The 19,846-nt window shown below is 44.3% G+C and overlaps 1 protein-coding gene across 2 annotated transcripts in view; it reads right to left on the bottom strand.

Annotated features, from left to right (window-relative positions):
- Nucleotides 1–7,329: 7,329 nt before the first annotated feature.
- The window catches only part of METTL24 (methyltransferase like 24), a 126,788-nt gene continuing 114,271 nt past the window's right edge, over nt 7,330–19,846 (bottom strand). For both annotated transcript variants that reach the window (XM_002714897.5, XM_070073702.1), the window contains one exon: nt 7,330–14,001. In XM_002714897.5, the coding sequence (XP_002714943.5) occupies nt 13,687–14,001 (315 nt within the window). In that variant the 3' untranslated portion in view covers nt 7,330–13,686. The remainder of the gene's footprint in view (nt 14,002–19,846) is intronic.

Genomic DNA, 19,846 nt, shown 5'->3' with positions numbered 1-19,846 from the left:
TGTTCATCTTTAATCTCTTTTTAAGTCTTGAATCTGTTAAGATACATCAACCACTTGCAGATATAAATGGATCATATGAAGAGAAATGATGTGTTAGAGGAGTATATGGTGTATTATTCTATACTATTGGGTTTCTTCTAATTAATAAAATACAGGGCAGTACCCTTAGAGCACACAGATCAAGTTTAACACATTGCATAATTATTCATGATTATACCCCATTTTAGAGTACATAAACAAGTGGGAATTTTTTTTAGAAAAATCAAGAAATCAAGTCTGGGCCGGTGCCACGGCTTAATAGGCTAATCCTCCACCTGTGGCGCCGGCACACCCGGTTCTAGTCCCGGTCAGGGCGCCAGATTCTGTCCCGGTTGCCCCTCTTCCAGGCCAGCTCTCTGCTGTGGCCCGGGAGTGCAGTGGAGGATGGCCCAAGTGCTTGGGCCCTGCACCCGCATGGGAGACCAGGAGGAAGCACCTGGCTCCTGGCTTCAGATCAGCGCGGTGCGCCAGCCGCAGCAGCCATTGGAGGGTGAATCAACGGTAAAGGAAGACCTTTTTCTCTCTGTCTCTCTCTCACTGTCTAACTCTGCCTGTCAAAAAAAAAAGAAAAGAAAAATCAAGTCTGAAGGTCATATTGTTACTGGACGTAAGCATCTGGCTCCTTTTTTCACTGCAACCTCTTTGTCATACCCATGACAGATTTCCTTACCAAAAGTTAGGAAAAAAGCAATGTTTTGGTGAAAGATTGAATCAAGTGAATAGTTAAATATTGAAGCACAACTGGGAATATTTTATCCTAACTAAGGAACCAATTTTAAGATAAAAAACAGGAAGTTGCATTTTTATTTATCTATTTGAAAGGCAGAGAAAAAAAGGAAGAGAGAGAGAGATTCCTTCCATCTTCTGGTTCACTCCCCAAATGGGCCAGGGGCCGGGAGCTCCAGTCATGCTGTGAGGAGTCTGATGGGTTAATAGGTTGGTCCTCGTGGAAACACAGTGCAAAATGCTTGCTTCCCCCAGAAGTTATCCTCAGCAAGATCAAGGTGCCAAATCCCACTGCATGCCTCTCCCAAGCCTTTAACCAGGGAATTGCGTTTCTAAATAAAAACACTGAGGGGAGGGTGCTGTGGCGAAGTGGGAAAAGCCACCGCCTGCAGTGCCAGCATGCCATGTGGGCACCGGTTCGAGTCCTGGCTGCTCCACTTCCAATCAATCTCTCTGCCTTGGCCTGGGAAAGCTGTAGAAGATAGCCTACATCCTTGGGCCCCTGCACCCACACAGGAGACCCAGAGGAAGTTCCTGTCTCCTGGCTTTGGATCGGTGCAGCTCTGGCCGTTGCAGCCAATTGGGGAGTGGACCAGCGGATGGAAGATCTCTCTCTCTGTGTAACTCTATCAAATAAATAAATCTTTAAAAAAAAAAATACTAGGCCGGCACCGCAGCTCACTAGGCTAATCCTCCGCCTGCGGCACTGGCACCCCGCGTTCTAGTCCCTGTTGGAGCTCCGGTTCTGTCTCAGTTGCCCCTCTTCCAATCCAGCTCTCTGCTGTGGCCCGGGAGTGCAGTGGAGGATGGCCCAAGTGCTTGGGCCCTGCACCTGCATGGGAGACCAGGAGAAGCACCTGGCTCCTGGCTTCAGATCGGCAGAACGCTGGCCCGTGGCGGCCATTTGGGGAGTGAACCAATGGAAGGAAGACCTTTCTCTCTCTCTCTCTCTCTCTCTCTCTCTCTCTCTCTCTAACTCTGCCTGTCAAAAAAAAAAAAAACAACAACAACAAAAAAAAACAAAAAAACAAAAAAAAAAACAACCTAAATAGTTCTTAAGGGCAGGCTTATACCCCTAACCTGTTTACAAATTACCTGGAAGAAACATTAACAATGAAATAGCAAACCCTCAGATGACAACCGTAAAGGTCACCACACTAGCAACAGTTACAGAGGGCTCTCCTCACGAACACTGGTTTTCAGGCTGTGCACTTGGTACCATCTATTCGCCTCAGAATCACCTAGGGATTGTGTCACTCGAGGACGTGCAATCAGAAGGTAGCGGTTAGCTGGGGATTCATCATGAGGTGGGGAGTGTGAAGTGGCATCCAAATGATGGTAGCCACCAACAGTATTAAATGTGGGTCTCCTCTGCCTCTCGTTCTCTATAACTCTGACTTTCAAATAAATAAATAAATCTTAAAAAAAAAAAAGTGGGTCTCAGGGGCCAGCACTGAGGCACAGTGGTAGCCCCAGTCTGTAGCACCGGCATCCCATAGGGGTGCTGATTGGAGTCCCAGCTGCTCCACTTCCTATCCAGCTCTCTGCTATGGCCTGGGAAAGCAGTGGAAGATGGACCAAGTCCTTGAGCCCCTACACCCACCTGGGAGACCCAGAAGAGGCTCCTGGCTCCTGGCTTCCGGTTGGCACAGCTCCAGCTGTTGTGGCCATCTGGGGAGTGAACCAACAGATGGAAGACCTCTCTGCCTCTGCCTCTCTGTAGCTGTGCCTTCAAATAAATCTTTAAAAAAAAATAGAAAAGTGGGTCTCAGGATGAGACCTGGGGAACACTCAATGCCATATTTCATCAAAGATGTGTATTTTTCACATCTTGACATTTCCAAATAGGGTAAAAATCAATGTCCCATAGTTTAATTGGTAGCACTCATTTATTCTTAGTGGGTCATAAAATAATTGATAAAATACAGTGTAGACAAGGCAAGTACTAAGAGGCTTTAGAAAGAAGAGCCATTGGGAGAGAGGAATCTATTACAGCAGCTAGATCAGAAGTCCTGTTATGAAATGGTTATTTGGTCAGTGAGTAAACTAATAACAATAACAAAAACCATGGGAAAGCTTTTTAAACAGGCAGAATGCTAATTCCCAGCTCAGACCTCCCAAATCGCAGCACGTTTGGCAAGGTTGCGTAGGGTGCGAAAACCAAGGTGGTGTCCCAAATTTACTATGGGCATTTAGCAAACTAGACTATTTGGAACATATAAAGTTAAAGAGAAATTTAGCTAATAAAAGGAACATGTGTGTGCACGCATGTGCGTATGTGTGGATTCCATATACCTAGTCACTTTAACAGCTAGAAAATTTTTTCAACCTAAACATGATGATTTTGCCTGGAATTTAAGAATAAAGCAGGGGCTGGCATTGTGGCACAGGAGGTTAAAGCTACAGCCTGCAATGCCGGCATCCCATGTGGGCACTGGTTTGAGTCCTGGCTGCTCCACTTCTGATCCAGCTCCCTGCTAATCTGCCTGGCAAAGCAGCTGAGGATGGCTCTCTGGCTCCTGACTTCTGCCTGGCCCAGTCCTGGCCTTTGCAGCCATTTGGGGAGTGAACCAGAGAATGGAAGATCTCTCTCTCTCTTTCTCTCTCTCTCTCTCTCTCTCTGTAACTCTGCCTTTCAAATAAATAAAATAAATCTTAAAAAAAAAAAAAAGGAATAAAGCAGTAAAGCAGCAAGTGCAGCCAAGGCCCTTAGAGTGGCTTTATTTTGAATGACAAGAAGTGAAAGAGCTAACACTTGATTGTAGCGCTTCCCTAACTGTGCCAGGGGTCTTCAGAGGAATTTCTTAACTCCCTACTCTCCAACCTCTAGCACTGTGTATCTGAGAGACTAACTCAGCCCTCAAGCATTTCTTTTTATTTATGTGCTAATATATTGCTGTCCAATAGAGATATGTGTCATAGGTGTAATTTTAAATAACAAATAACCATACTGAAAAACCAGGAAAGTAGTTTTAATAATAAGTAATAATAACTTGAACATCATAATAGCCAAAATTTTATTCCAGTATACGCTCAGTTACCTTTGAAGTATTTTACTTTTTTCATACTGAATCTTTGAAATACAACAGATAGTTTACAGTTACAGCGCATCTCTCAGAATATTTAATCTTTCACGCACGGTAGATTTACATGACTCAGTTGTTCCAAACATGCTTGGGACTTCTCCAATAACTGAATGTTCTTTTTTCCTGTGCTCTGTTTTGAGTAGTTTTTTCAGGCCTACCTTCTAGTTCACTTTAAAATCTCTTCAGCTTTTTCTAATCTTAAATCCATTAATCTGTTTAATCCATTAAACTTCTTATTCCGATTACTCTTTTTTCTGAAAGGTCTATTTATACTTTTTTATTCTATTCATAGTGTCATTTTCTTATGGTTTCTATTTTAGTCTTTTATTTAAAGATTTTATTTATTTATTTGAAAGGCAGAGTTACAGAAAGGCAGAGAGAGAGAGAGAGAGAGGTCTTCATCTGCTGGTTCACTCCCCGAATGGCCACAACGTCTGGAGCTAAACTGATCCAAAGCCAGGAGCCAGGAGCTTCTTCCTAGTCTCCCACATGGGTGCAGGGGCCCAAGGACATGGGCCATCTTCTACTCTTTCCCAGGCCACAGCAGAGAGCTGGATCGCAAGTGCTCCCATATGGGATGCCAGCACTGCAGTGGCTGGAGCTGCACCCATCAAGCCAGAAGCCAGGAGCTTCTTCAGGATCTCCCACATGGGTTCAGGGGCCCAAGCACTTGGGTCATCTTCCACTGCTTTTCCAGGCCATAGCAGAGAGCTGGATTGGAAGTGGACCAGCCAGGACTTGAACCGGTGCCGATATGGGATACCGGTATTGCAGGTGGCGGCTTTACCCGCTAAGTCACAGCGCCGGCCCCAGGAGTTTTTAATATGTCTGGAGCTTTCCCTGATTGGTTACTACATATGCTAGTAAGGTGAAAACCCATGAGCCACTCAGGGAGCAGCTGCCAGCATCACCTTTTTGCATAGATAGGCTAACACAGTGAAATTTAAACACTTCATGAGCCGCTCAGAGGTCAAAGCTGCAGTAATTCTTTCTGTGCAGTGAAGTTGCTCAAACAGGTCTGCAGTGCTGAGGGCCTTTGGCTGATGCCACCTCTGGCTGGTGATTCCAGTAACAGAGTTATTCTTCCTTGGGGCCCCTTGTCCCTCTCTACCTGCATGTGGGAACCTATCTTGTCTCCTGTCTCCATGACCACAACAGCAAGTCCTAGTGAAGTGGGACAGGCAGGAAGGCAGGAAACGAAACAGCTGGGAGGTTACTAGCAGTTTATTTTCCTTTTTAATTTTTTTTAAAGATTTACTTATTTATTTGAAAGGCAGAGTTATAGAGAGGCAGAGAGAGAGAGAGTCAGACAGACAGACAGACAGAGAGGGAGAGAGGTCTTCCATCCTCTGGTTCACTCCCTAACTGACCACAATAGCTGGCGCTCTACTGATCTGAAGCCAGAAGCCAGGAACTTCATCCAGGTCTCCCACGTGGGTGCAGGGACCCAAGCACTTGGGCCATCTTCTACTGCTTTCCCAGGCCATAGCAGAGAGCTGGATTGGAAGTGGAGCCGCTGGATATCGAGCCAGTGCCCATATGGGATGCCGGCACTGCAGCCTGTGACTTTACCTGCTATGCCACAACGCTGACCTCACCTGCAGTGTTTGTCTGTAGCCTGCTTGCATGCCAGTTCAGCACACCCACTTTCCCATGATGCACCTGAGCCACCTCCATGATGACGGCAATCCAATGAGCACATACACACTGAGCTCCATATACAGACACATGAATCTCCGAAAGGACATGCACACTGAACCCTCCCAAACTCCACCCCATTAGTATACTCAATCAAGACATCACCCCCACCCGCTGAGCTGGGGGGCCCACTCTTGCATTCTCTTTCCTCACAGGCACAATCTCGTCATGGCACATCTCTCTCCGGGTGAGGCTGCTCGCACTCACGTCTAAAGGAATACTCACTCTCTCAATAAATACTGCTCCTTTTCTTGCACTTTATCTATGTCTCTGCTATGAGTTTTTATGACACAGAGGCAAGGACTTGGAACACATCAGCCGGGGAACCCATTCCCACAACCTTAGGGCTACTGCGGAGTGGATGCCTGCTCTACCCCTCACTCGGCTTCCCCTGGGCTTTATGTATCTGAAGATTTTTCTTTCTTGGACATTTTCATCATACACACACACACACATGCTCACACACACACACATGTATACATATGGAAGAGTTTTTTTTAGAATTATACTTAGTATATTGTCATGTTGTTAAGACAGTCTAAAAATGTAGAAGCATAAGCTAATACAATCTATGAAAGCTACATTCTGTGAGTTTAAGGGTGTGATCCAATAAGGTACTTAATCCTGAGAGCACTTCACTTGGGCTCAGAGAACCATGATAATGGATTCACCTTTTGCTGGGCTTTTTCCTCTGCATAAGTACATCATTTGGCTTCTTCTGAATTTACCCTAAGACTTCCTCTTATAGCCCTTAGTCTGCTCAGGCTGCTGGATAAATTATACCCCATTGAAATACATTGCTTACTGTTCATGCCCACGGCACGAGCAGAGTGTCTGATGAGGGTGTGTTCTCTGCTTCAAAGATGACACTCCTTGCTGTGTCTTCAAACATGCAAGGTAGAAACATGTGGCCTTGGGCTTCTTTTCTAAAGATTCTATTCCCACCCATGAGGGCTCCACCTTCGTGACCTTATCTCCTCCCATAGCCTCCCCACCCTCCATCCCCCACCTCCGCCTCCTGACACCAATACAAGGGGCATTGGATTGCAGTGTAGGAATTCTGGAGGGACACAAACATTCAGACCATGGCCACGCAAACCAAGCAATTATCCTACCATTGTCTAAGCCTCATCACGAAAGTCAAGAGGCTCTGAAGGTAGGAGATGCTTTAGAAATTCACTATTCTAACCTAAAATAAGGAAAACAGGCCAAGAAAGGTGATGGGTTGCTTGATACAGACAGCTTTTCAGCAGCACCATGGGGATGTCCTAGTCCTCGCATCCGATTATCCTCCCTCTAGTAATGCCACTTAAGCACGTGTTTGAAAATATCAGATTTGTGTCATCGTCTCTGTGCCTTTCAGCGTGCTACCTCTGAATGGGGCAGTTTAAAAGAAACAACTATTTAAATAATGTAGGTTTCATCCTTGGGTAAAAAAAAACCCAAACTTGAGGACATTCCCACGGCCCCTTCCGCTCCAGTTGAACCCCATCACTTTTTCTGTGCCTGCAAATTACCTTGGCTTACATTTCAGTGTTGTGGATATAAGGCCTCTTCCTTCCTTGTTTTCCCTTTTTCAACAACTTTAATACTCATTTTGATGTGTAAGAACAATGCAACAAATCATTTTTGTGAAAATGCCAGCCCTAAGCCTTGGTAGAAATAGACTCATATCACCATACCTTCCTTCCCTTATAAACTGAAGAATGTTCTCTACACTATCCCGATGTTACAGGCTGAGTCGAACTGAGAGCTAGTACAAGGAACAGATGACAACAAATGAGAAGGGAACACTGAGATTTAATGTCCTGGTACTTAAATATCTTCTAATATTAATGGGCTATCACACAGCTCTTAAGTCCCCAAAGTCAACAGCTCTCCAGGTTAGCAGCCTTTATTCAGGACAGGGACTACCACATACAGTGCAATAAGTAGGTCAAAAATAGAAAAACTAGTTCCAAATTAAGTTAGCAAAATAACAAGCAGTAGTCCATCTAAATTCCAAAGGTATTTTAATGCCAGGAAAGAAAACTTCTGTAACAAATGATGATGAAACAATTTTACATAAAAAATAGCTTTTAAACTTTTATATTCAACAAATATTGATTGAGCACCTTTCACCTAGCAGGTTCCATGCTAAGCACTGTGGCTGCAGACAGGGCCCTTACCCTCAGGGAGCTTCCAGTCTACTGGGAAAGACAGACATTGTACAGATACATTCAAAGACAGGGGATGTGAAGATAAAGAGCAGATGGTTTTGGGGGACACAGCAGGGGGCCTTAAACAGGGGTCCCTGAGAAAACAATGTTTGACCTGACCTTGAGAACTATTTTCTTGCATAGATACTAATAGCTTATTTGTATTGATACGCAAATATGGCTTCTCATTAATGTTATAGAACCCATTTGGACCTTTCTTTACTATATATTTTCATGTATTTCAAAACTTTCTTGCACCAAAATAAACTTATCCTCACTGTCCATTTTCCAAAAACTTTTAAAAGTGCCCTGCATAGCCTCACCTAGGTGATATTCAGAATCTCCAACAACAAGTGAGGCAGAGGATGGACCCCTTAGTGCAGACGCTGGCCCCGGCCATGCTGTGCACTCACTGGAGTCCACCACTTGAGGGGAGGTTGAGTGTTCTTTGGAGGGGCCACGGTAGAAGCAAGCCCCTGGGGAACTCAAGACCACCGCCATTTGCCAACAAGCACTATGTCTCTACTGGTACCTTGTTTTAGTCCAAGTAGATTCAAGGTGTTATGGTATATGTTTTTATTTACTTGATAAAATATGTTTATGGTGTACAGCATGGTAATTTGATACTTGTATGTGTTGAAGAATGAGTAAAGCTAGTTAGTATAGCCATTACCTCAGACACTTGTCAGTTCATTTGTGGTGAGAACACTTCAAGTCAACACTCAGCAACGTCCAAGCACTCAATCCTCTGCTGTTAACTGTCCTCACTACGCTCCACAGTGGGTCTCTCCTGCTCCACACTGATAAGACGGCACTCCTGTGCAACCTGGCTTCTCCATGGAAACAGCCAAGGTCAAGGTCAGAATTATTTATTTATTTTTTATTTATTTATTTATTTATTTTTGTTTTGTTTTTTAAAAAATTTATTTTTTAATTTTGATTTTCAATTAGTTATAAGCAGTCAATGCAACATGTAGATACAATTCTATGAACATAGTGATATTGCCTTCCTCCCTCCCTCCCTGTCCCTCTCTCTCTTGCTCCAAAATCTCTGAAATATCCCAAGAAATCCTAAAGAACACTAGCCTTTGACCATTAGTTCTGATGTTCCCTGTCTTCATGATGCAGTTTATTTTATTTCTTTGAAAGGTAGAGTTGCAGAAAGAGAGAGAGGGAGAGATGGGGAGAGAAAGAGATCTCCCATCTACTGGTTCACTCCCCAGATGGGTGCAAGGCTGGTGCTGGGCCAGGCATTTTTAAAGTATTGTTTTTTATTTGACACAGTTAGAGAGTGAGAGAGAGACAGAGAGAAAGGTCTTCCTTCCGTTGGTTCACTCTCCAAATGGCCACCACGGCCAGCGTTGCACCGATCCGAAGCCAGGAGCTAGGTGCTTCCTCCTGGTCTCCCATGCGGGTGCAGGGGCCCAAGCACTTGGGCCATCCTCCACTGCCTTCCCGGGCCACAGCAGAGAGCTGGACTGGAAGAGGAGCAACCGGGACTTGAACCCGGTGCCCATATGGGATGCTGCCGCTGCAGGCGGAGGATTAACGAAGTGAGCCATGGTGCCGGCCCCAAGCTCAGAATTCTAACTAGACTCTCCCCCAACCACCCCAAATCCTGTATTATTTCAGTCAATCTTACAAAAATCAATGACTAAGAAAAAGTAAAAATTTTTATGTAAGAATATGAAGTTGCTGGTTTTAGAATACATTCATTTTGAACTGTTGAGAATAAGCATTTTACCATATAGTTCTAAACACAAAGTATGACAGCATGCTTGGTTTACTTTTCTTATGGACAGAAAGAGAATCATCCAAAGATTTCAAAAATCCCTACATTTAGGCAGTTTTAGGAATGTACTGAATCTTGGGTTATGATTTTACCTACGTATAAAGTTCAAAATACAGAAAAAGGTGACATTTTAGCATAAGATTAAATTTATATTGAATTTACAAAGTACCAACAATTGACTAGTACAAAAAAATTACGTCATTGCTTAAAAACCAAACATAAATTTATCTCCATCCAGAAAGAACAACTGTATTAATTGAACTTTGAAGTACTGTGAAATTCTCAAGAAGAATACTCTGTTTAAATATGGCCTTCATTTTTAAACCAGCAAAATATGCCGAGCCTGGCTTCCATTAATTTAACCTTTACTGAATGTAAACATGTAGTACTTAGGAAATGCTAAGCTTACACCGTATTTACTAAAAGATCTTATGGACGAGGCAGACATGCTTCTATATATAACCAACTTGGACAAAACATCCGTGAAGTCGCGAATTTACTTTTGTTCTACCTTGATGTAAATATTAGTGGCCTTCCAGTCAATTCTAACAGAAGTCTGCTCACTTTTCCCTGATCCCTTCATCTGGACATGTCAAACACAAGTCTTCATGTGGTAACCTATTTTAAGGGCATCATATACTACTCTTCAAAAAAACAAAGAGCATTGTTTTTCTTTGACTTAAACTTTGACTTGTGACAGAGGGAGTACTAATTGGAAACTTCTGCATCTCTTACATCCTCATTTGTATTTCGACTAAAAAGAGCACTTTTGTAGATCATGTGATAAGAGCATCATTAAATGTTTTCAGAGTCATTTATGAACATGAGTTAACTAGGGAGGTGTGTTTCACAAATATTCCCAGCTTAGCTTATTTATCTGCAGATCAAGGCATAGTTTAAAGCAAAAGAGAGTCACACTACAATTTCAAGTGACTGTATCCTTTCTAGAAACCAGGAGGAAAGTGCCAAGTATTAGGATGAGCCAGAGTAAGACTCCCTTCTGGGCCTCACAAGAGCTTTCCTGACAGCCTTAATTATGCTGCCAGGAAGGTTTTCCAGTCCCCATACGTCTTCAGTAAGTCTCCATTTGGCAGACATACAGGGAGTCTTCAAAAAGTATACGGAAAATGTGTATTACGAAAAAAAAGTCTGCATGGATTTCAAAAATTTTAGCAGCAAAATATACTGATCTTTTAATTGTATTTCTCTAAAAACTTTTTGAAATACCCTCATGTTTTAATTAACTACATGGTTCCATTTTAAGCAAACCTGTATGCTATAAAATTTTCCCAACTCTAACAGATTTGCAGGTCTGGTTCAACTATATTTGTAGTTTTTTGCCTCCTTTTGCTAAGCGAGACCAAAATATGTCCTTCCATCAACGTAGCCTACTGGTGAAGGTTATGGAGGCCACGTTTGGAAGGGTCTGAAAGAGGAAAGGAAAGTATAGATTCCTGTTCCACTGTCTACCAGGCTGAGTAATGTAGGTAAGCTATTTAACTTCTCAGACTTTCTCTAGCCATACAATAGGAGAAAATATACTTCTTCTTAGGTTAGTAGAAAAATTAGGAGTGATCCATGCTAAGTGCCAGGCATGTAGTCAGCGCTTAGACAGAGTAGCTTTGCTTTTGTTTGTTACTTTGGGGTGGTGATGGTGGTGACGGTTTTTGTTTTGCCCACTCTTCATAAGCAAGCACCGGTGCTGTGTAGCATGGCCACCTTCTCATGGCGCCCGGCAGGACATCTCCACGGTGGGTGACTTTGCCCCCTCGGGGACATCTGGCCCTGTTTGGATGACACAAGGCGGGGGGGGGGGGGGGTTCTCTTGCCATCCAGCAGGGTGGAGATGGGGGGGGGCAAGGGATGCTTCTAAACACCCTCCAAGGCACAGAACAGCTTCGCACCCCCAACAAAGAATAATCTAGCCCAAAAGGCAACTGTGCTGTGATTAAGAGACCCCGGCCTGCATGATAAGCATAATAAATTCTAGAGGCAAGGAAGCCATAGCAACCATTGGAATATTCACCAGAAACTTCAGATTGTCCCTGAAGTAAATGAAGGACGGTTTTAGAACAGGCTGCCTGGTAGGCGGGTGTGGGTGGGAGTGCGTGCGGGTTTTTTTCACCAGTACATCCACTCTTGCTTCGGATATAGGTAGCACGATGAAGTCGACGCTCTACACCACCAACCTGGAATGTGTGGTTGCCTCGCCCCACACAAAGGGGACTTTCCGTAGCGCCATCCCTCTTCGGTCTCAGGAGTTAGAGATCTTGTTGTGGTTGTGTGTGCGTATCTCAACGCCGATCCATCGGATTGGACACGGAGGGTTAGCACACTCTTCATACTTCAATGTGTATATTTCAGCATATGAAATTTTTATGAAAAAAACCTGTGATATAATCCAAAGTTAGCTTTGCTTTGGAGATGACACCACACAGCCTGAATGTATGAACCACTTTAACGTTTGCATGTCTCCGTCCATGCATTTGAAATACCTCTGGGTTGAAGCGACTCCACTGTCATCACCAGTCAAGTTCAAGCTGGTCCTCTCAGCTCCACAACCTTCATTCGAGTACTGTGGGTTTTAAAATAAAAACCTCACCTGGATTTCTAAAAGTCATCACAACTAACTCAGAAAGTCTTGTTCTCTTGAACTCAAGTTAGAGAGATCATCTTATTGTAATACATTTTGGTTTCTCACTTGATAAATGACATTTTCAAATCACTGAAAGAAGCAAAAAGCCAACCTGGGGAACATCTGAGGGTAGAAGGAAGTTTAAAATAAAAACGGGAGAAGAAAAAAATTTACTAATGATCAGTATTCTGTACCCTCCAAACATTTTTGGAAGCAACAGCATACATACAATTTTTACACTCTGTGTAAACATCAAAAAATATACTAAATTGGCAAAGCAATAATTCAGTTATTTTTAAACTATTTAAGTAAGTTATCCAAAATGGGATTTTTGAAAATCATTCAGTGGAGTAAGTTTCTTTTCCTATAAATAGAAATTATTGGAGCTACAAATTCCACTTAACAACAATACATATAGATACTTAAAAAACATTCACAGAAAATGAAATTAAAAGATATGTATTTTGGTGGGAAAAACTTTTGAAATCCATACTGATGAGTAGGTCTTTTAAAAGTTCATGAAAATTATGAAATATCTATGCATGGATTTCAAAATTGTTTACAGCAAAATAAACATTTTAATTTCATTTTCCATGAACTTGCATATGGAAAGGACTGCTACTACTGACTACTGTGTAACCATCCGAGGAAAAAGGCACCACAGGCACGACGGCCTCAGGCCATATGTCACATGTGATGCCTACTGACAGTACCGGAAAATGCACTTGGGCTAAGGTATTAGAAAACCGTTGACAGCGCGGCCCACGTGCCTGGTTGGGAGCTGATGTTTGGAGGCTGAAGTGCTAGCAGTGAAGACTCGCACTTTCTGCTGTGTGCTCCGCTTCACAAAGGTAGGGATCCAAGGCTGAGTCAGGAAAGAACCGGGAGTTGAAGCTCGATAGTCTGGGCTTTGAAACTCAGTAACAGAATGCGATGTGTCCGAGGCCCTGGAAGCCAGAACCCGTGGCTGTTACAACACCGCTGCTTGGCCCCACAAAGGGCTGAGGAGGAATGACAAAGTGAGCTGGCAAAACCCGGAGAGAGGTGACTCCGCATCCAATGAAAGGCTCTGTTTTAAACAGGAGATCACGAACTTGGGAATGTCATCAACCCAGGACGAAGGGAAAATATATCATTTCATTGTAAGGTGGGTGAATTCACGGATTATAGACATATAATAAAGTTTAGGGAAAACTGGGATGCATGGGGGAGTACTTTCCAAGTCACAGTGGAGGAGGACAAGTTTGTCCTCTGTCAGAGCAAAAGGCCTGGGTCTGGACAAATGGTGGTGGTTGCGTGGTGGAGTGGCGAGCGTAGTTGGTTGTTCATCCCTTGAAGTATCGACTGTGCCTTTGCACATCAAGCTCCAGGCCCCCCTGCACCTCAGAGACAATGACACAGTCCCTGCTCCAGCAGGTAAGGAAGCTGCGTGCTCAAACCCTCGGAGGGAGCCATGGACGACTCCACTCCGGAAATACTTCCTTCCTTGTACTCCTCGTGAGGTCCTGCATCCTATTTCCACCTTGTATTCACCCAGCTCAGAGTATAACAGCTACTTGCATTGAAGAGATCTTTCTTTAGGAATAGCTGAGGTTTAGATAAATCTTTGTAACTGTGAAAAAGCCTGAAATCCTTTAGTTCTAATTCTTTGAGGAGGCTGTACCAGAATCTGACGACACTGCTGTCACTGCCACTGACCTCGAACCCGGGCCAGTGCAGATGGATCTCAAAGATGAGCTGTCCAATCTGTTCAAGCACATTTTCCAGAATGAGATTTTCCAAAACTTTCCATTCGGCACTCTCCAGATCTGCCTTGAGAACATCAATCTGAAACAAAGCAATGAAATGAGATTAGTAGCTTTGACAAATCACTGTTAAAAATACCATCTTGAAATCTGCAGTGGCACACTGTCACTGCCCCACAAGGAAGCACAATTTGTAAAATTTTAGTGTTGGAGGTCATTTGCAAGTGGCCAATTCCGATGTGAATTTCTAATCTCGTTCCATTCCAAATGTTACGTATGCAAATTGTGAAATGCCAGGCGGAAATGCTAACAGACACTTGCTTTCTGCCAGTGGGAATGGATGTCCGAGGAGGAGACACTGTGGCAGGTATGTCACGGAGCCCGCAGCCTCTCCCCACGATCTGTCTGCCACTCCAAGGGGCCCAGCCCAGTCCTAGCAGCACGGCGGCTACAGAGATGGACTCACAGAGGGCCACTGCCCACAGGGGCTGCCTCTCAAGCCTCAACCCTCGCCAAATGCATCAGGACTAGAAGCCAAAGGAAGAGTTCTCGGGCATCTGAAACTGGACTTGAGAAAAAATTATTATTCTGTGATTTCTTTTAAAAAGAAAAAAGCAACACCATCTGCTCATTTAATGAATACTAGGAGTCTTCAAAAAAGTTCATGGGGGCCAGCGCTGTGGCATGGCGGGTAAAGCCTCCACCTGCGGCACTAGCATCCAATATGAGCACCAGTTTGAGTCTCAGCTGCTCCTCTTCCGATCCAGCTCTCTGCTATGGCCTGGGAAAGCAATAGAAGATGGCCCAAGTCCTTGGACCCCTGCACCTGCATGGGAGACCCAGAAAAAGTTTTTGGCTCCTGGCTTCAGATCGGCTCAGATAGCCATTGTGGCCATGTGGGGAGTGAACCAGTGGATGGAAGACCTTTCTCTCTCTGCCTTTGCCTCTCTGTGACTCTGCCTTCAAACAAATAAATAAATATTTTTTTAAAAAAAAGTTCATGAAAAATGCATATGATGAAGAAAGTATGCATGGATTTTTAGACATTTTTTCATCAAAATAAGCTTATCTTTTTGTTCCACTTTCCACGTACTTTATGAATTCCCTTTGTACAGGTTCACATCCTAGGTGTGATGGAATAAAGGAAGAAGAATTGGAAGGGAGAGAAATAATTTGCAATTAAGTTACGAAAATCAGCCCCCCTGTTTTTTCTGGTTTTACACAAAATCCACTAGAATAACAGAACTCTGCATACCTTCAGAAACCTATGAAAGCTAATCCTTCCCAGGGACTTGTATGCGCCTGACACTCTGCTAAGTGATTCCCTTTATAATATCCATTTAATCCTCTCAACAATTCTGCGACGGTGATTATGGTAGTCTCCCTTAATTAATGTTTAAGGGAACCAGTAATCGCTCCCTTGTCACATAGCTGGAGGAGCAGTGGTGGAATCTAAGCACTGTGGGCAATGCCTGTGCTCTTAGCCACGACACCATGTGGCCTCCCCAGTCAACCACAAGAGGACGATGCTAACTCAGAGTCGCTAGGAGGTTTTGGGTTTGGGAAATCACATGCTCTCTGGCGAGTGGATATGAGTCAGTGAGCAGAGTACTGGGAGCGACACCTTTGCAGAGCACTTTTATTTATTTGACAGATAGAGTGAGACAGTGAGAGAGACAGAGAGAAAAGTCTTCCTTCTGTTGGTTCACCCCCCAAATGGCTGCTACGGCTGGCGCTGCGCCAATCCGAAGCCAGGAGCCAGGTGCCTCTCCTGGTCTCCCATGCGGGTGCAGGGCCCAAGCACTTGCCCTCCCAAGGCCACAGCAGAGAGCTGGACTGGAAGAGGAGCAAGCGGGACTAGAACCCGGCACCCATATGGGATGCCGGCACCGCAGGCGGAGGATTAACCAAGTGAACCACGGTGCCGGCCCCTGCAGGGCACTTTTCAAAAGGGCTAACTGTCCCGCACCGAGGGAAGCGGACAGCATTCAGACTGGCAGAACAGAAGTGAAGGGACTCCCGGCAAAGGACCCCCAGTTCTGGACCTAGGAGGTGACAGCAGGACCGTAAGCAGCCTGTCTGGAAGCTGCTGCCTGAACGTGAAAGCACCTCCACCTGTTCAGAGGCCTGGGGTAAACCCGAGAGGGTCCCGCCCAGCCTCTCCTCGCGCTGCGTGCTTGTTTGACGCGTTTCTCATGTGAGGCTGAAACCTGAAGTTCGCAGTATAATGGAAAGAGCCCGTATGTGATTTCAACATTGAGTAGACCAAAAGGCTCATGGAATTTACACATAATTACTGCAAGAAAATGAGCTTTGCCCAAAGTCCTGAGGCCCGAGGGAGACAGATTCGCTCACTTCCATGGTACCTCCAGCCCATCAAGAGAGGAGCTACATTAACAACTCCAAGAAGACCAAGAGGCTCTGGACAAGACTGGATATCTGTGGACCAGCTCGTTGATTCAGTAGTTTCTAAATCAAACTGCAAAAGTTAAACACACACACACAGTCACACACACACACTCACACACACACACATCTTTCTTCATGAATCAGCTGAGCCACGGCAGGTTCCATGTGAACATACACCAGGCTAAAGTCGTTCTTTTGAATCAGACACGATGTAACCAAGTCACTATTTCTTTCCATCTCAGTGGCACTGGCAATTGCAAGGCTTTATTTAATCTTGGCAGTTGTAGGCAGAATATTCCTGGATTAAGGGTAATTAAGCTGCCAAAAGAAATATTTAATTGAAACCTAATAGAATGTTCTAAACGGTACAAAAAATATCCAAAACTCAAGAATCAGCATTTGCTGAATCAATTCACGTAGCAAAGAATTTCTTAGGTTCCATCCAGATTTGTTTCCACCATGGTTCATGGGTTTTCCTGTTGAGTGTGACGAATAAATCAAAGAATCAGAAGGACAGGGTAAAGTTAATCAGTTTACAATTGACCTAAATACTATACTGGTGAAGTATTGGAGAATATATGTATTTTTCCGAACATATTTATAAACTGTCAGGAGTTATGATAAGAGTAGGAGCTGGCATTGTGGCATAGCAGGTAAAGCCACTGCCTGCAATGCCAGCATCCCAGATGGGTGCCAGTTCTAGTCCCAGCTTCTCCACTTCCAATCCAGCTCTCCACTGTGGCCTGGGAAAGCAGTGGAAGATGGCTCAAGTCCTTGGGCCCCTGTACCCACGTGGGAGACCCGGAAGAAGCTTCTGGCTCTTGGCTTTGGACTGGCCCAGTTCCAGCTGTTGCAGCCGTTTGGGAAGTGAACCAGTGGATGGAAGATCTCTCTCTCTCCCTCCCCCTCCCTCCCTCTTTGCCTCTCTCTCTCTCTCCGCTTTTCAAATACATAAATCTTTTTTTTTAAAAAAAAAGAAGTATAAGTAACTGGAAGAGGACTAAATTATTAGACTCAATCATAGCAAATATATTCTCTATGTAGAAATCCAACTTTAATTTACAAAACACCATCTATTCTAAAGAACAAAGTCTCCTAAACATGAAAACATCCCCATCCTCTTTTGAGTTCAGTGACTGGAAACTACTTGCCTTGATCAGGATTTTACGATGATCTAGATAGATTGTGCAGCCCAAGGGTGAGGTGTCACTGCCTTCTGAGAGCAGAGAATAAAACATATTTTTCTTTTCCAGTGGGAATTTTTTATTTCTTGCTTTCCATAACTTCCCATTTCAAATATTTTACAAGTGTCATTTCCATTCCTAGTGTATAATGCATCCAATATTATTGTTCTTATAAAGCACTAATCATTTCTGAATAAGATATGTCCCTTTTAAGGTGCTATTATCTGCTTTCTACAATTATGGTACTAAAAATCATGCAAATGATTATACTGGAATAATCAAGGGCCCATCCTGATACAGGTGGGTTTAGCCAGGTTTCTAGAGAAAAACAGCTAAGTGTTAATTCTCTGTAAACTTCAGAAAAAGTGAAAAATATTCTTGGGTGGAAGAGTCTCAAAGAAGGTAAATGAAACAGCCTATCTGGTCTATTTTTTTAATAGAAAACCCTTTAATAAATATAAATTTCAAAAGTACAACTTTTGGATTATAGCGGTTCTTCCCCCCATAACCACCCTCCCACCCACAAACTCCCATCTCCTACTCCCTCTTCCATCCCATTCTTCATTAAGATTCATTTTTAATTAGCTTTCTATACAGAAGATTAACTCTATACTAAGTAAAGATTTCAACAGTTTGCACCCACACAGACACACAAAGTATAAAGTACTGTTTGAAGATTGGTTTTACTGTTAATTCGCATAGTCCAACACATTAAGGACAGAGATCCTACATGGGGAGCAAGTGCACAGTGACTCCTGTTGTTGATTTAACAATTGACACTCAGTAGTAATCACTCGAGGATCTTGTCATGAGCTGCCAAGGCCATGGAAGCCTCGTGAGTTCACCAACTCCGATCTTATTTAGACAAGGCCATAGTCAAAGTGGAAGTTCGCTCCTCCCTTCAGAGAAAGTTACCTCCTTCTTTGATGGCCCGTTCTTTCCACTGGGGTCTCATTCACAGAGATCTTTCATGTAGGTCATTTTTTGCCACAGTGTCTTGGCTTTCCATGCCTGAGATACTCTCATGGGCTTTTTAGCCAGATCTGAATGCCTTAAGGGCTGATTCTGAGGTCTATCTGGTCTAATTTTAACCTTTCACAAAATTTTTGGAGAACTGGGCATTTTAATTTTCACTAGAGTAAGATGGGATGCCCTCTGGGCAGAAGCTCCTTATCATGGGCACAAGTTTATCCCTGTGGTCAGCCATCCAGGACTTCAGGACAGGAAGGAAGTGGAAGATGGGACCAGGGCGTTGTGCCAGTCTGCTGGGGCTGCCCCAACAGCCTACCACTGACTGGGTGACTCAAATAACAGGAAAGTATCATCTCATAGTCATGGAGACCAAAAGCCCAAGATCAAGGGTCGGTAGGGTTGGCTCCCTCTCTCCCGCCTCTCTCTTAGCTTCCAGCGGCCACTGGCCATCTCTCCAGGCTGTGGCTCCCACAGCACCTGATCTTGGCCTTCCCCCTCATGCAATGTTCTTTGTGTGTCTGTGTCCAAGTTTGCCCTTTTTATACAGACACCAGTCACACTGTATCAGGGTCCTGCTATGACCTCATTGAACTAATTATACCTCTGCAATGACCCTATCTCCAAACAAGGTCATCTTCTGAAGCACTGAGGGTTGAGACTGCAACATTAATCTAGGGAGAGGGGCACAACTCCACCGCAATAGAAGCAGTGCTTTGTAAAAGGCCAATGCTCAGGAAAAATGTCCTCTTCCAGAGATCCAAGGACCCCGGATATCACCCCGCCAGTCTGTCCGTCTGCCAACACTGAGGGCTCCAGTCCTGCCAAGTGCCAAAGCCAGAGCAACTTGGAAGCCTCCAAGGCCAACTGAAAGCACCCCTGAGAAACTCCTGTACTTCATTCCCGGGTTCTTTCTCAGCAACACAACCACGTGCAGCAGGTGCACTTTGTCCTGGCACTCCCCGTGCCCTATACACTGGGTTCCCTCTCCTGGAACTCCTCCAGTCACTGGGCACCCTCCCACCTACAGCACCCCACCTAAACTGAGACATCTCCCTTTTAAAAGGGCTCCCCAGCAGGACACACTGCTGACTGGCTATCAGCCGGGGAAAATTCAACAGCAGCACCCTTTCTTTGAAAATTATTTTATTCATTTGAAAGGCACAGTGACATGGAAAGGGATGGCAGGGGGAAGAGCTCTTCCATCTGATAGTTCACTCCTCCCAAATGCCTACAACAGCTGGAGCAGGGGCCAGGCCAAGCCAGGAGCCAGGATCTCTATCCAGGTGTCCCACATGGGTAGCAGGAATCAAAGTACTTGTTCCAACACCTGCTGCCTCCCAGGAACATTAGCAGGAAGCTGGA

This window comes from Oryctolagus cuniculus, chromosome 5, assembly GCF_964237555.1.
Source record: "Oryctolagus cuniculus chromosome 5, mOryCun1.1, whole genome shotgun sequence".
Classification (NCBI taxonomy): domain Eukaryota; kingdom Metazoa; phylum Chordata; class Mammalia; order Lagomorpha; family Leporidae; genus Oryctolagus; species Oryctolagus cuniculus.
Note: the sequence above shows the minus strand (reverse complement) of the source record. Positions and strands in the feature narration are given on the sequence as shown.